The following is a 15,111-nucleotide window of genomic DNA, read 5'->3' as shown; positions in this document are numbered from 1 at the left end:
CGGAACAAAAGAACAAAAATTTGTGTTTAGGGGAACAAAAACACATTTAAACAAACGTGCCCTTAGTAGCTTGAAAGGAATAAAGAATTTTAGCTCTTTTCTTACAAATATTGGCAAGTGACCAAAATGTGGTAGGGTTAAGCTATTGACAGCAAATGGATTTGGCAATTATCAATGCTTTCATGAATTTATCAGTAAGCATGAAATAGTGTTTTGTAATTGGCATCACAAAAATGACACAAGAGGTCCTTAAACTTTGACTCAATGTACAATGTGTTCCTTGAAATTTTATTTTATTGAATGTTTTCCTAAACTTCATCCTAATATGCAATCTTACCACTGAACTTTTAATTTGTTAAATGTGGTCTAACTTTTGTTAAATGTTCAAATTAGCCCTTAGAATATATGAAAATGTTCAATATTGCCTATAAACATAAATTAATAAAAATATAATATTGAATATTTTTATATAATCCAAGAACTAATTTGAATATTTATCAAAAGTTAAAAGATTACATTAAATAAATTAAAAGTTCATATACCGGATTACATATTGGGTTGTGGTTTTGAGATCATTTGTATGGTTATCCTTTTTGCCTTGCAAGGACCAGAATCGTCCAAAATGAGATGCGGTGCAAATGGCAGAGTATGGTGCCTAAAGCTTACATACCTTTTTTGGTCATGCAAGGCAATCATAAATAATTGTCCAATTTGTCTTTTCTAAGAAAGCAGACGTTGTTAAAGCGGGAACCTATCACCAACAAACTTAGGAATGACAGTTTAACCCGCCTCAGCAAAACCATGCATCGCTTTGTCGCATCGCTGCCCAAAGTTTATGGTGAGAATGGATACCGAATGTATTGTTCCAGAACATCCGGGACCGGGACCACGATCGATTTGGTCATCATTACCTATGACCCATTCCAGACCGCATCATAACTTCTTTTAAGTACTAAGTTTAGTATTTTCTATCATCTATATATTTTTTAAAAGAAAGTATTTGTCACTTTTTTTTATTGACAATCACTTTTTGTTACTTTTTCAAGGATTAAAATAATCATAGAATACTTAATTTAATGAAATTTTTCTAATTAAAATTAAATTCAAGAAGAATATGGGACAATACAAATAAGGTGGTGACACCTGAATTTCCTGTGGGAGTGGGGATGGATCCTATAAACTCGCCCCACTGCCATACCCGATGAAACATTATGGTCATTGCTGTTTCGAGATCTAAACTCTTTTTCTTGCAATTGGACAGAACGATTTGTGTGCGCCCACAAGGATCAATCCGAAAAGTTTGAACAGCCTTGTAAGTTGTAACCCAAAAGAAGAAAATTATCTGTCTGGAGTTACTAAGTGCAGTGAGAACTTGAGTTTTGGTCACTTATAATTTGTCATTCCAGATTAGTTTTGATGTTTGACCTAGTACTCCCGAGGTTTTCATCTGTCTCATACCAGTTTCATCGTTTCCATTTTTGTTCCCTCACCCTTACTTTCGTGAACAGAAATAAGATTCGGGGAGATCATAGGAACTTCAACAGGCAAAGGCGAAGTCCAAACTCAGCAGCAGAAACCAACTTCATGTGAGAATAATGAAAAGCAATGAGAATGATCAACGACAGGAAAAGTGCAGAGATTCGGCTGCCAAGTTCATGACAAAAGCTATCATAAATGCTACAGAGAAAACTGATGAATCGACAGGTAAAAAGCTCGAAGCGTGAATGAGACCGTAGAATCAAACAGCAGCAGGAAAATGAACACAGAAAGGGTGGAGTTCATCCTAAGCAGGTATCGGTTGCACCATTGTTGCAGTCGTTGCAAGAAGAGCCCCCAATGTATAAGAGCTTCTGAACTTTGCTCAGGCTGTTTCGAAAATTTTAACTTTCATTAGAGCCATTAACTCGAACTTTCGTTCTAAATTTTTCAATGCAATCAAGTTCTCCGGACCTAAACGTATTGCGGATTGATTGGAAAAAAGAAAAAAAACACCGGAAACAATGGTGAGGACTTAGATCTTTACATCAATGGACTTACGCCGCCCCATACTGCGAAAATAAAAAATCAAATCAAATTAATGGGTGGAAAAAAAGAACATTGGAGCCTAAGCCCTCATATGCTCAGATGTTCTTCCCTGGGCAAGCTCTGCACCGTGTCCGACCATCGCCCCGGTGAGTGATCGCTGCTGTTGGACGAAACTTGAGCCTCGGCTCTCGCATCTCTAATCATCTTCAGGACCTCTCTCATGGCAGGCCGGCTCTCCGGGACGGTGGACACGCAGGCCATCGCTATGTTCAAAAGAGCCTGAAGTTTTTCTTCAGAGGCCTCATTGCTAGATGCAGGTTCGTCCCCGGACTCCGTTTCCTCCTCACGGACCGAACGGACCCACCTCGGTATATCCGATCCATGCTCCTGGACGAGATCCTGAAACGGGGTTTTCCCTGTGAGGAGCTCCAAGAGGAGGACACCGAAGCTGTATACATCCGCCGGCTGGGTGACGGGCCTCCGAGGGTCCCGGCACTCGGGGGCCCTGTAGAAGAGGGAAGTGGCACTCGGTTCTTCAAGCGAGTCAGGGTCCCGGAATGACATGAGGCCGTAATCTGTGATGCAGGACTCGAAATCAGGGCCGAGCAGCACATTGGAGGACTTCAAGTTCCCATGCGTCAGTCCGTAGCTTTGGTGGATGTAGAGCAGCCCGGTCGCCAAGTCCTCGGCTATTTTCAGGCACGAGGTCCAGTGAAGAGGCTTACCGCCACCCAAAGTCCTTGATCCTGCGGAGAGGGATGAAATTTCACGTAAATTCAGTGCACAAATTCGCGTTAGCAGGCGATCAGTGAATCCACCCTATATGATTCAACAACAATCTGCTCTGCGCTCGGCAATCTTACGGTCCAGGTGAGATTCCATGTTCTAGTTAAACATGCAAAAGACAAGACTGGTGGTGACAAATGAGATAAGAACGACATGAGAAATCCAAACCAGTAGCGCCCAAGAGACAGCAAGAGACAGCAAAACATTCACAGGTCTTCTGACAATCCAAACGAAGAAAAGCGAAAGGGCAAAAGAGAAGAGATGCAGCCAAGAACCACCAGAGCAGAAACTGATAAGCAGAGCGCAGAACCGTGCAGCACGCACATGATAATGCAACCGAGAGAGCATGCAACGCAGCTGACAAATGAAAACCCAGAACGCCACTCGAAATCATTAACCAAATTGTCATGGGATTTAGACCAAAAAACTGGTCCTGTCAAGAGCCCTCTTTCTCGCCTTTCGTTTTTTCTTTTTCGCCCTACCGGTTTCCTCAATACGATACGCAAAGAAAACAAGGTTTGCATCATGATATTAGCAACTGCAATTTACCAACCAAGAACCATCCTTTCAAGAACACGTCCACGACCTGCAGTTCGCTCTAGCTGCTCTGGATTGTTTATGCTCATTGCTCAAAGATCCTCCCCAAGTTGGGTTTTTCAACTTTTCCTAGTTCAAACCAGTGGCGCGCTGGCAAAAATGTTGAGCTCCCGAAAAAAGGACACGAATCTATCTGGACTTTTTTCACCCTGGTAGTCGACCAGACAAGCGTTCACTGGCGGACCGTACAAAAGCAAGTTGGCAACTTCGAAGCGCGCTTTTTAAAGAATATTTAGATTTATATATTAATATAAAATATTTAAATAATTTGTCCTTGTTCACCTAACAAGACTCCAGACTGACCGGTTGATGATATTAGCCAAGATTTCGATTTACAGAGTCTTTTGGCGAAATTTGTTTTCAGCACCTAAAAGGAAATTCCGATTTTCTAAGTTCGGTACTTATTTTTAGTGGAGCGCGTAAAAATTCACGTGATGCATAAACATGGACACGAAAAATTCGTATGATCTGTTTTTTTCTTTTTTTTTCTTGCATGATCTTATACCAAGAAGATGGGGAAAAAGGAGAAAGGCAAGATTTCATTTTTCAAAGTATAATCGAACGAGTCCTTTGGCTTTGGTAATCTAAATATTTGAAAAGCTAAACTCTCAAAAAACCATATATTCTTTCCTAATATGGCCATATAGCAAAAATTATTATATATATATTTTTTTATATATATATATTTTTTTTTTTTTTTCCTATACATATATTGATTGAAATGGAATAATCATCTAAAAGTGTCGTGCGGGAGGAGAAATTTATCACCTAGAACGAAATCAGGAAGGATGTCCGCCGTTAGATCCGCAGGTCCCACGCAAGGTCAGCGGCGTAGGCCCGACCTATTCGATCAGTCGGTCTCCAAGTAGTTATTTTTAAACAGCCTTTAGGATGACAGCTCGGCTAAAATCTTGAATGTGTGGTTTTTTTATTAAAAAAAAAAAATTCACCAAGATTCACGTGAGATTTTTTTTTTTTTTTTTTTAAATTCCGACGGGCAGCTTTTTTTGAAAGATGTGCACATCACAAAAATTCATGACTAACATGATAAAAAATTAGAAACCCTAAAACCCCATTTTATATTATATACACTTTTCCTATATATAAGTTTACCTCCCATATTAATCCAAACGCCATGACAAATAAATAAATAAGGGTGAGACGATTCTCGCATTTACGCCCGTTAATATTTAATAGACCCACATGAATGATGCGAAATTAGATTATTTAAGATTATCAGATGAGATGACGATGCACATAAAAACAAAATTAAAATGGCAGACAAGATAACCAAATTAGATTGGCCAAAATTATGAAAAAGTTTAAAGAAAAATGGAGAGAGATTGCCAAACGTGAAATTGGACCGACAAGACAACATAGGACGTTACCGTGGATGAGAGTGAAGAGGCTGCCGTTGGGGAAGTAGTCGTAGACCAGCAGCCGCTCCTCCTTGGCCTGGAAGTAGGCCCGGAGCGGCACAACGTTCGGGTGGCGCAGCCGCCCAACGCCGTCGATCAGCCGCCGGAACTCCTCGATCCTAGGGTACCTCGCGTCCTTGAGCCGCTTCACGGTCACGATGTAGCCCGACTCCATCACCGCCTTGTACGTGCTCCCTAGCGTGCCCCGCCCCAGCGTCTCCGCCGAGGCCTTCAGCAGGTCCTCCAGGCTATAGCCCATCTGCTGGTCCCCGGCCCCGAGGAACACCAGGCTCCCCAGCCCTTCCCCCTCCCACGTGAACCCACCCCCTGCCGGGGGCGGCGGTTTCCCAGCACCGCCGTTGTTGCTGCCACCGGCAGGCCCTTCCCCTGCCTCCTCCCCTGTCTCGGCCCCGCCCTTGGCTTTCGCTTCGCCTAGTAATCGACACGAATTAATACAGTTCAGCACGATCGCGGTTAGGATAGAAATTAAACATTGGACAATGATTTGAATTAATGAGAATCGGTAATCTGAATTTGACAAGTAAATGTGAATTAACCTGCAGCCTTCCTCCGTCCGCTACTCCTGCAGATCAAGCACAGCAGGAGCAGGCAGATCAGCAGCAATGCGAATCCGCCGACCGTTCCTGCAACGATCTTGATGAGCCTCGAGCGATTGGAATGCGATTTCCTCCCGGTCGGGTTCTCCGGGAGCGCAGGGCTCATCGACGGGCCTTCCGACACAGTGCCGTTGCAAGGGTTGCTGAGCGGCAACCCGCAGAGATCGACATTGCCGGAGAATGACGAGGCATTGAACCTCGACAGCGCGGGGGTCGCCGGGATCTCGCCGGAGAGCCGGTTGTTCGAGACGTTGAAGAACCGGAGGCTGGTCTGGTTCAGCGGGGGGATCCCGCCGGTGAACCCATTGTCCTGCAAGTAGAAAACGTATAGCCTCCTCAGGCCGAGGACGGACTTGGGTATCTCGCCGGAGATGCGGTTCTCGGCGAGGACGACGATCTTGAGGCGGTGGAGGCCCGTGAGAGAGGAGGGGAAGCCGCCGGAGAGGGCGTTGCTGTTCAGGTAGAGGGACTTGAGGTTGACGAGGCCGGAGAGGTCGGGGATATCGCCGGAGATGGAGTTGTCCTTGAGGCTGAGGACACGGAGCTGGTCGAGCTGGTTCAGGGTCTTACCGTCCAGCGTGCCGGTCAAGTTCAAGGACTCGAGGACGAGCTTGGTGACGCGGCCGTTCATGCAGTCCTTAACCCCCGGCCAAGCGCAGACGGAGTTCGCGCTGCCTACTTGCCAGGGCAGCGAGTTGTGAGGGTCGACGGCGGACTTGAGAGCGAGCAGAGCGTCGGCGTCGCCTGATCTGGCGGTGGAAACGAGGACGGATAGAGGGAGGAACGAGAGAAAGAGGAGGAGAGAGCAGTACCCCGAAACGAAAGACCCCATTTTTCGAGTCTTTGTCAAGAATCTACAGTCGAATCAGTGTGGATCGATCTTTAACAAGAGAGAGAGTGAGGAAAAATTGGGCTTTTCAGATTCATCACTGTGTAGAAAGAGGAGGAGAAGACCAAATGCTTCTCGAAATGTGAAGGGAGCCTCCATCATGACGAGGGGGGGAGAGAGGCGACCCGCCAATTTGGGTCATTTTCAGAGAAGCCAAGTTCGTGCTTTCCCCTTCTCTCCTTGGACTGGACTGCTAAACGACAAGGCGCGAAAAGGGGCAGGAGGTGATGGGGGGAGGAGGGCAATAAAGAAAGTGCATCTACTCCCACTGTAGCAGCGCCACCAGCTGCTGCTGCTGCTGCTGCTGCTGCTACAGCTGCTGTTCTGCTTCCGCTGCTCTTCGCCCACCGCTCACTCGCAGTCCCAGAACGGGGAAACGGGGAGAGAGAAAAAGAAATATAAAACCCCCTAGAAGTAGCGGTTGCAGAGGGGGCATTTAAGGTGCGAGAGATGGAGCTCCAATGGTGGGAACGGTACCGTGAGCTACTCTCTCTCCTCCCACATTCTGTTCAAATGAAGACTGATAGAGAGAGAGACAGAGAGAGAGAGAGAGGGTTGAGTGTGTGGCATCGTTTGTCCCAAACTTTTTCTTTAATTGATGGCACGAGCTCACGGATTATTACGGGGACGGAGGACGCACAGACACGGCGACAGAGAGACTTTCACGTGAGCTGAGCTGATGATCTCAAAACCCCCCCTTCGTCTCCCTCTCCTCCCCGCGATTTCTTTATTCGCTAATCTCTGCAGGCATTATTGAAACTAGAAAATCCCTCGGTAATTAAAAAAAAAAACGATCTTTAGCATCAGTTTTAACTTTAAAGTACTCTGATTTTTCCTCCCCTTTTGTTCTTTCTTAATTCCCAAGCTGAAACGGGAACTCTCGGGCTGCTAAACTAAACACCTTTGTCGCCCGCTCCGATCATATCGATCTCGAGGCTTCAGAAACAGGGGATCGAACAGCCACGACCGAGCTCGAAATGACCCACATGGTCTCCGCGACCCGCGAGCATAGCGACGAGCGAGAAGGAAACACGAGGAGGTTGGTGACTCGTACCGAAGGCCCCTCTTGAGTGGCTCTCAGCTCAGGGAGGTCGATTCAGCGAAGGGTACAATCAGTCCATTAAACCTCTGTTAGAAAGAAAACAGAGAGAGAGAGAGAGAGAGAGAAGGAATGAAGGGTGTTGGTGGAGGGCCTCCTTGGCTGAGACACCATAAATACAGGGTCGACCGGCAAGATGTTTGGGCTAAAGAAGACTAGATCGCTGTGGGGTTGTACATTGACCGCGATGGAGAGAGAGAGAGGACATGGAAAGGCTGAAAAGAACGTGTCTTATTATTGCGGTTGCAGGTGTTTTCCTGAGTTCTGATAAACCTCAGCCAGCCAGCGGTCCTTGTACTCGCCGGCATTGCTGCTGCAGCGATCAAGACGGGTCCGATTCGTAGAGAAGGTTCTGGATGGGGATCAAGATCCATGGGGCTCGATCCGTCCCGATCCCGGCCGTCCGATTCAATCGAACACCACCATAGAAAGGTGCCCGGTGTACCACGTTTTAGGACACGATATGTAAACCCGGCATAGGAGTGTGTGAATTTGTTGGGGCAATATTATTTTTAATAGGGGTAAGCATCAGTCCAGAGTCAACCCTAGACTGATCATGGATCAATCCTAATCCGATACTGGGTCGATCATTGATCCTAGAATTCCTTGAGCAATACTGTGCGAGTCGGTCTTGGTCTTAAGAGTTTCAAGTCGGTCCAACTTAGATCCACCCTGACTATATATATAAATTTTTTATATCAAAAAAAAAACCTTAAAATAAACGGTATCAATAACTATTTAGTGAGGAGTTTAAGTAACTTTACATTGTTCTTTAATAACTTAGGTTTTTAATGTTTTTTACGGCATCAATATTCATAATTTACAAATGAGGAAAATATTTTTGTGAAAAATCCTCACGGCGTTCAAAAATGCACCTTATGACATATTTGTTTTCTTCTATCTCATTTGTCATCTTAGTCTTCAATTTTCCAAAATCGAAAGAAACAATTTCTCTGCTCACTTGCTCATTTTGGGTCACTCGTGTCGCTCGCCGCTCGATGCTCGCTTGGCTTGTTGCTCTCCGCTCAACATTTGATGCTCATTCTATTCGATACTCACCTCACTTAACCCTCATCGCTTGTTTTTCTTAACTGATTTTGCTCATCATCGAACTCATTGGGTCGATACGATCCCCAGTTGCCCTTTCAAGGAGTATAAAAAATGAAATAAAAAATTATTGGTTGGTCCTAAATTGACCTTGAAACCGAACCAACCCAATGTCCTCAATTGGTTTGTTAAGGAGTAGAAAAAATGAAACAAAAAATTATTGATTAACCGGACTGAATCTATTGGGTTGGTCTGGTCCTCGATCCCAAGTTCAATAGAGTCGGTCCTTGATTCCAAAAATTAAGGACCAGCACTGTGCAGGTTGGTTATAGGGTTAGGGAGTGGACCAGCCCAACCCGAATCATGCTCACCCCTAATCTTTAAGGTGTGAATTGGTTTGATCGCCAATATCGACATCTTTTGACTTGAATTTGACCTGCGCATGTTGTAAGATTTTATGGGATAATTATTAACTATTTTTAAAAATTAAGCTTATTGGATAAAGATGTGATTTGTTACGTAAATATTTCAACACTCCTCTTGAAACTTTTAAAATGGTTGTATAAATTCTCACGTAGTATTAAAGTTGGAAATCATGATTTCGAATCTTCCTAGATTTTATTTACTTCCCTAATTAAATATTTACATGCTTAGTACTAAGTAAAAGAAAAAAAGCTAAATTGAGCGTGAAAGAAAGTGACAGAATATTTGAACATGGTGCAATAGTTGTTCCATAAACTGTCACACACATCAACTTTCTATTGTCCTATTAGATTTTCTATTGACATTTAAGGACATGTGTAATATCATATATGGATTAAATGTCCGCAAAAAAGCGACATTGGCAAATGAACAGAGAGAGAGAGAGCAAAGTAAATTACCCGATTTGGAAAGTACTGCATAATAGGTCCAAAGACTAGCGTGAGTGGGAAGATCAGTTGGTGCGCATATTGCGCTGTTAGAAAAGTAGCTTGACTTAAGTGAAGGTCTGATGACCAGGGGGAGAGCCCTAGCATGTGAGAAAGCCTAGCTCATGCCTACAAAGTCCGCACGAAAAGAGACCCCGCTAGACTATCCGAAAGGGCGGGAATGGGTAGTGGCATTCGGATATTTCAAGCACGGGCGGGTCAATCAATGAGGGGTGCTCACCCCACATGCTCGACCATGTCAAAAAAGCTCTTGCCAAAATTTTTTGGTGGATCCTTACTTTGAGCTCTTTGAGAAAAATTACCAAAACAATCTTATGCATATTGTAATTTTTCCAATTTATTCTTAAACCATTTTTTTTTTTTGCTAATTCAGACTTGCCTTGGACAAGCTCAACCTTACCCAACAATGGCCTTATTAGTGGCCAGCAAGGTCGACCTTGACGGCCATAACATTTGGATAGTCTAATGATCAGCAAGAAGAAGAAAAAAGAAAAAAAATAAAATATCATCAAAAACTTATTAGCATCAATTGGATAACTAGCGTTAATCGACATCAATGTTGATATCGGCTAGTTAAATTTGGCCTAATGGGCTGAATTAACATAATTATAAAATATTTAGAATTAAATTGATATAAAAAATATTTATGATTAAATTAAAAAAATTATAATAGATTTAGGATTATTTTGATAATTTCTCAGCCTTTTGTGACGTCTCCCAATCTCGGCTTTTTCTTTTATGTTAGTTTTGCTTCCCGCAACGCGTCTCGAGAGTGTAATTGCGCTGCTCATGTACATATTTTTCCTCCGAGGGTCGCTTCCTTAGTAAATTCAATGTCAACTTCGATTTTGCAGAATCAACGTGTCGTACCACTTCGGCGTAAATCCTACTTAATTTCCATCAAATCATAGGACATTGCGATTTAATTTTCCCGTACCTTTTTTTCTGTCAATTAGGTTGATTTTCGCGTTCTTTTTTTTTTTTTTCTTCAGTTACGAGAAAGGGAAGAATTGAAGTCCTTGGAGAGGGGGGTGGGTCCCCCTCCTCTCCTTCTTTTCCTTTCCTTTTCTTTTTTACTGTTATTCACTAAGCTACAAATTCATTCTCATCCAATACCGTAATTACACGTGGTGAGAAGTGAGGTGGAAGTCACGCTTGTCCTGACGATCCTCAGCGACCGGTGCCAGCTGTGCTTGCCCGAAGTGGGCCCCCCCCCGGGACGGAACAACATTTACTTTGCCTATGCCTACGCCTACGCCTACGCATGGGGAGCTTTTCAGGCATGTTCTCCAACATACCGGTCGCCAGATTCTTACTTTTCTCACCTACAAAATCTTACCGCATTTTCTCTTCTTCCCTTCTCACATGGTTCGGTCGAAAATCTAGTGCCCTAGATCTCATTTCTGTCTGTACAGGCATGTGCACGGTTGAACTTGAAATGTCCCAGGATGGTTTGAGACGGCGCGAGACTTATGTGATCAAGCAGGCCTTAGACGCGAGCAATGTAGGATCAGAATATATACATGACCCATGATATTCCCCATCCTAACTTTAATATCTTGCCACCGTGCTGCAGCAGCATCACCGACTCGAGCATGCACGATCTTGTGAGGTGATGCGTTGTGACTTGTTGGGTGAAAGGGGTTGTCTCTGCCTCCTCTTGTACTCTACTCATGTGTCGTTCCCGTCCAATGAACTTTTTGGAATTACTTCGCATGGCTCTCTGGCACCTTAGCTAAAATAGGCTCTTCTTATCTCTTCATCTCTATCAACCCCTACTCGATGTCGTCGGGGCCTCCGCCACATTACGCAAAGGGCAATGATATGGTTGGCCAATGTGCTCGAGGACGACCGCCACATTGCCCGGGCCCTTTCCTCCCCCTTGATTTTTGCCCATCTCTGAGATTTGGTTTTAGGCTTCTTTGATCTAAGAGTTACCAACGCATCTCATCAATGGTTGTAATGTGTGTAGTGTGTGTGTGTGTGTGAATGCGTGTTGATTGAGTGCGCTTGCTCGCACATGTTGTGCGTGCGCGCACGAGAGAGAGGAGTGGTGGCTAGAGATTGAACATGGGACCTTTGACAAAAGTGCTAGCAAATCAATATTAGACGGTGATGGCGGTGGCAGAACTGGCAACGATGAGTATGTAGCACAAACCGACATTGCGTTGGACGATCACAAGAAACAATGATACGAGCATAGAGATAGGTTCCCATATTTGATGATACACATAATAAAATATAAAGATAAACACACTAGAAACTTGAAAACTTGTCACAAAAATACAATTGAGTTTCAAAAAACTGCAATCAAATTAAAACTATAAAATCGGTACGACCAAGCCATTTGATTAATCCCATTTAATTTGTCTAACGGAAAATATTAACATGACTTTTTTTTTATTACTATTTTATCTCTCTTACATGGCACTAGCATCTCTAAAACATGGATAATTAAGCTAAATCGATGTTGTTTTGATCCAAATATGATTTATAAATCTAAATATTATTTAAGTTAGATTAAAAATAAAATAATTTAATAAACAAAGGAAGGTAGAAGGCCCTTGCTTCTATTGCCTCACCTTCATCGAGAAGGGCGAGCGATGGTAGGGGATGGCTGAGGCTTGGCAACCCCCACACAACCCTTCCCTACGACGGTGGACTAGCAATGGCAAACCCTTGCCTGATTTTTTCCCTTTTTTTTTTAAAGCTGCCTTTTAACTTGATTTAAATAAAACTTCTGCTAAAAAATCAAATTTGGACAAAATATCGTAGTTTTAGCCACGTCAACGTCACATAAGAGAGAAAATAATTTTAAAAAAGCCACATCAACATTTTTTGTTAACTAAATTGGATCTCGATTGCATCTATTTTATGAGTTTTAATACTCAATTTTATTTTCGCCATAAATTTTAGAATTTTCAGTATATTTATCACTAAAATGTACAACACTTAAATAGGTGAATCAGATTTTTGTGTTTGTTGCCACGTGTTTCGGCTGTTAATATTTCAAACACACGCCTTGCAAAGCCACAACAGTCTTCAAAGCAGCCCATCTTTTTATGTATGTGATTCATAACGTAGCTTGCACCCTTGGCTTGTGATCAATGTCCGGAGCATTTTCATGGGCCCTCCTTCCAGCTTCAACTCCAATGATTAGACAGCAATCCTTTCCTTTTAAATATTTGTTTCCCTCATGAAGGAAAATCATGAAAGGAACATCAAATTGAAAGTTTCGCCTCCAAAAGTTTCACTTCCAAGCAATGTGAAAAGAACAAGATTGGACTTTCGAGCACTGATAGCTCTCTACTATGATTTATGAGCACTGATTGCTTTCTTTGATCTGGACTTCCTAAGCGCTTTAAGGAAAGGAAGGAGGAACAGTTCATAGGCCGATCTCACTCCAAGGAAGACATTCTAGAATTAGGTTTGGATCGGAAATAACTCTCTTTTGGGAATAAGGAATCGATCGTGAATGTCTTTAATTCTTGAAAATAAATCTTTTTGTAGGAATAAAGGTAGCGTGAATCCTTCCTGCTTATTCCAATACTTTCCAAGGCCTGCTTCATGGCATCCAAGTTGAAAGAGACAAATTGAACAAGTAGTCTCCTATATGGATGCACCATAAAACCTAAATTAGCTCATCCGCTAAGAACTGTGGTAGAGTGCTCCATGAATGTCTATGTGGTGGACTTGATTTTACAAAAGATTATGAGAATGTGAACTCTCAACTGCTAGGATAAATGTATAGAATTCAAATGATGAGAATACATGGCCTACGAAGCGGTAGAAGATCCAAGTCAAAACTTACTGCACACTGTCAACACCTTCACATTAAAAGTCCACCTTAGCCTGACATTGCCCTCAAATAAATTACAGATAAGGTAATTGCTCGAAAGGCCTCAAAAAGGCAAGAAGTAGCATCCTGCCCGTTGTTCTTGTGCAAACTAAAGGAAAGATAAGAAGAGTCAAGTTAAAGCTTGAATAATATAACTATACATCTATTTTTTTATTGTGGAATCCATTCAAAACTTCTCCACCGATGGAACACGACCAAAAATCATTGGGAATTTCATTCAAGGTGGGTTCCCGAAAGGGATATGCCATACATTTTCGGTTATCTCCCAGCAAAGATGAAAATCATGACAAGTACTTACAGAAAGGCACAGTCTCTAGGATGCAAGGACAGATTCCACGTCCAAGATAAACCTAAATCTGTTTGGCACCATTTCCAATCTCGTTCGAGAGTTCCCCATTAAAAAATGAGTAGGGTCAACGTCTAGAATTGAACAAATTGCTCGCCAAAGGCGTTATGATTTATTGAAAATGGCAGCCTACCTTCGGGACCTCGCATGTCTTTACCTAGCAACCTTCGGCTACATTGTTGAATCGCAAGCGACCGATTCCCAACAATCAGCATGAATTAACTCAAAGAAGCAAGAACTACTTTGATTAGCATTAGAAAATGACAGCTTGTGATGTTTGCCATGTTGACATCCTAGCCCGTTGATTTTCTAATGCATCTCGAACGTCAATTCTCTTTTCCTCAAAGAAGAAATCGTCTAAAAGGCATCAAGAATCCTTCAACTACCCAATATGATTTAATCTTGCAGAATCCATTCAAACTGCAAGGGGCCGGTTATATTTTACACGTCGATACATACCTTTCGTATCATGATTTATTCCGGAAGTAGAAAGGATGCCACAAAACACGAGGAATTTGAAATAACAGAACTATGTAACATTAGGAGATAGAAAAAATTAACTATAATGAAAAACATGTATTCCACTTGTGTGACTTATAAAACATTTTTATTTCAGGAATGTTGAGATTGAGAATCTTTGTTCGATCTTACAAATTAGTTGCAATCATCATGTTAACGACGCGAATTCATTTATGTAAATCACTGATCATGCACACTTAGTAATTTTCTTCATTCTATAATTTTTTAAATACTACTATGAGGTTAAATAATATAAAAAAAGGTATTGGTAAATCAAGAGTGAGAACAGAAAGTTAAAGCAAAGTACGAATCGAGAAAAAGTTTGCCTAGTTAAGAAACTCACCAGTACCCACGTTATCTATTTTCTATTTAATTTGTATAGTTTTTATTGATTTGAGTTCATCCTGAAGATAAGAACCCATAAAAATGTGGGTTTGGAAGAAAATGGAAGTTCACTAGAAGTCCTGGAAAAAACTTCATATTGTACTCATCCTCACTATTCCATCCATTTATTTATAGTAAAACATCGAATGCAAACATAAATTTCAGGGTCAAATGAAAAGAAAGAACATAAATAAGCATAGACAAAGAAATTTTGTATGGAACAAAATTACTCCCAAAGGGACTCATCATCTGATTACTATTTATTACTTGATCACTCCAGTATATTTAGAATTATCTCGTGCGATGCAAATAATTAATCAAGCATACAAGGGAAGTGTAATAATGCTGTAGGAAACATTCAAATAACCTTTCCTTTCTTTCTTCTGCTTTTTCTTCTTTTTTTTGTCAATCATACTATAACTCTTAACTCACTCTTAAATTTTTACTCTATCTCTTTTAGGGTATGAGAGTTGAAATATACTCCTAAAACTAATCATCCACAACCCAACTCTCTTGAGAATATGGGGATTTGAACTCTTCACCTCCCTCTTTTCACGTGAGAATGATGGCTAGTAATTTAAATAACCTATCTAGAT

The 15,111-nt window shown here is 42.1% G+C and overlaps 1 protein-coding gene across 1 annotated transcript; it reads right to left on the bottom strand.

Moving 5' to 3' along the window:
- Nucleotides 1-1,869: 1,869 nt before the first annotated feature.
- On the bottom strand, nt 1,870-7,547 carry LOC104422330 (inactive leucine-rich repeat receptor-like serine/threonine-protein kinase At1g60630). The gene is made up of 3 exons (XM_010034628.3): nt 5,384-7,547; nt 4,797-5,258; nt 1,870-2,771 (listed from the first exon to the last, which is right to left on the bottom strand). Exons 1-3 carry the CDS (start codon nt 6,273-6,275, stop codon nt 2,113-2,115), a joined length of 2,013 nt encoding a protein of 670 aa, XP_010032930.2. The 5' UTR covers nt 6,276-7,547; the 3' UTR covers nt 1,870-2,112.
- Between the last annotated feature and the right edge of the window lie 7,564 nt (nt 7,548-15,111).

This window comes from Eucalyptus grandis, chromosome 10, assembly GCF_016545825.1.
Source record: "Eucalyptus grandis isolate ANBG69807.140 chromosome 10, ASM1654582v1, whole genome shotgun sequence".
NCBI lineage: Eukaryota > Viridiplantae > Streptophyta > Magnoliopsida > Myrtales > Myrtaceae > Eucalyptus > Eucalyptus grandis.
This window is presented reverse-complemented; position numbering and strand designations above follow the sequence as displayed.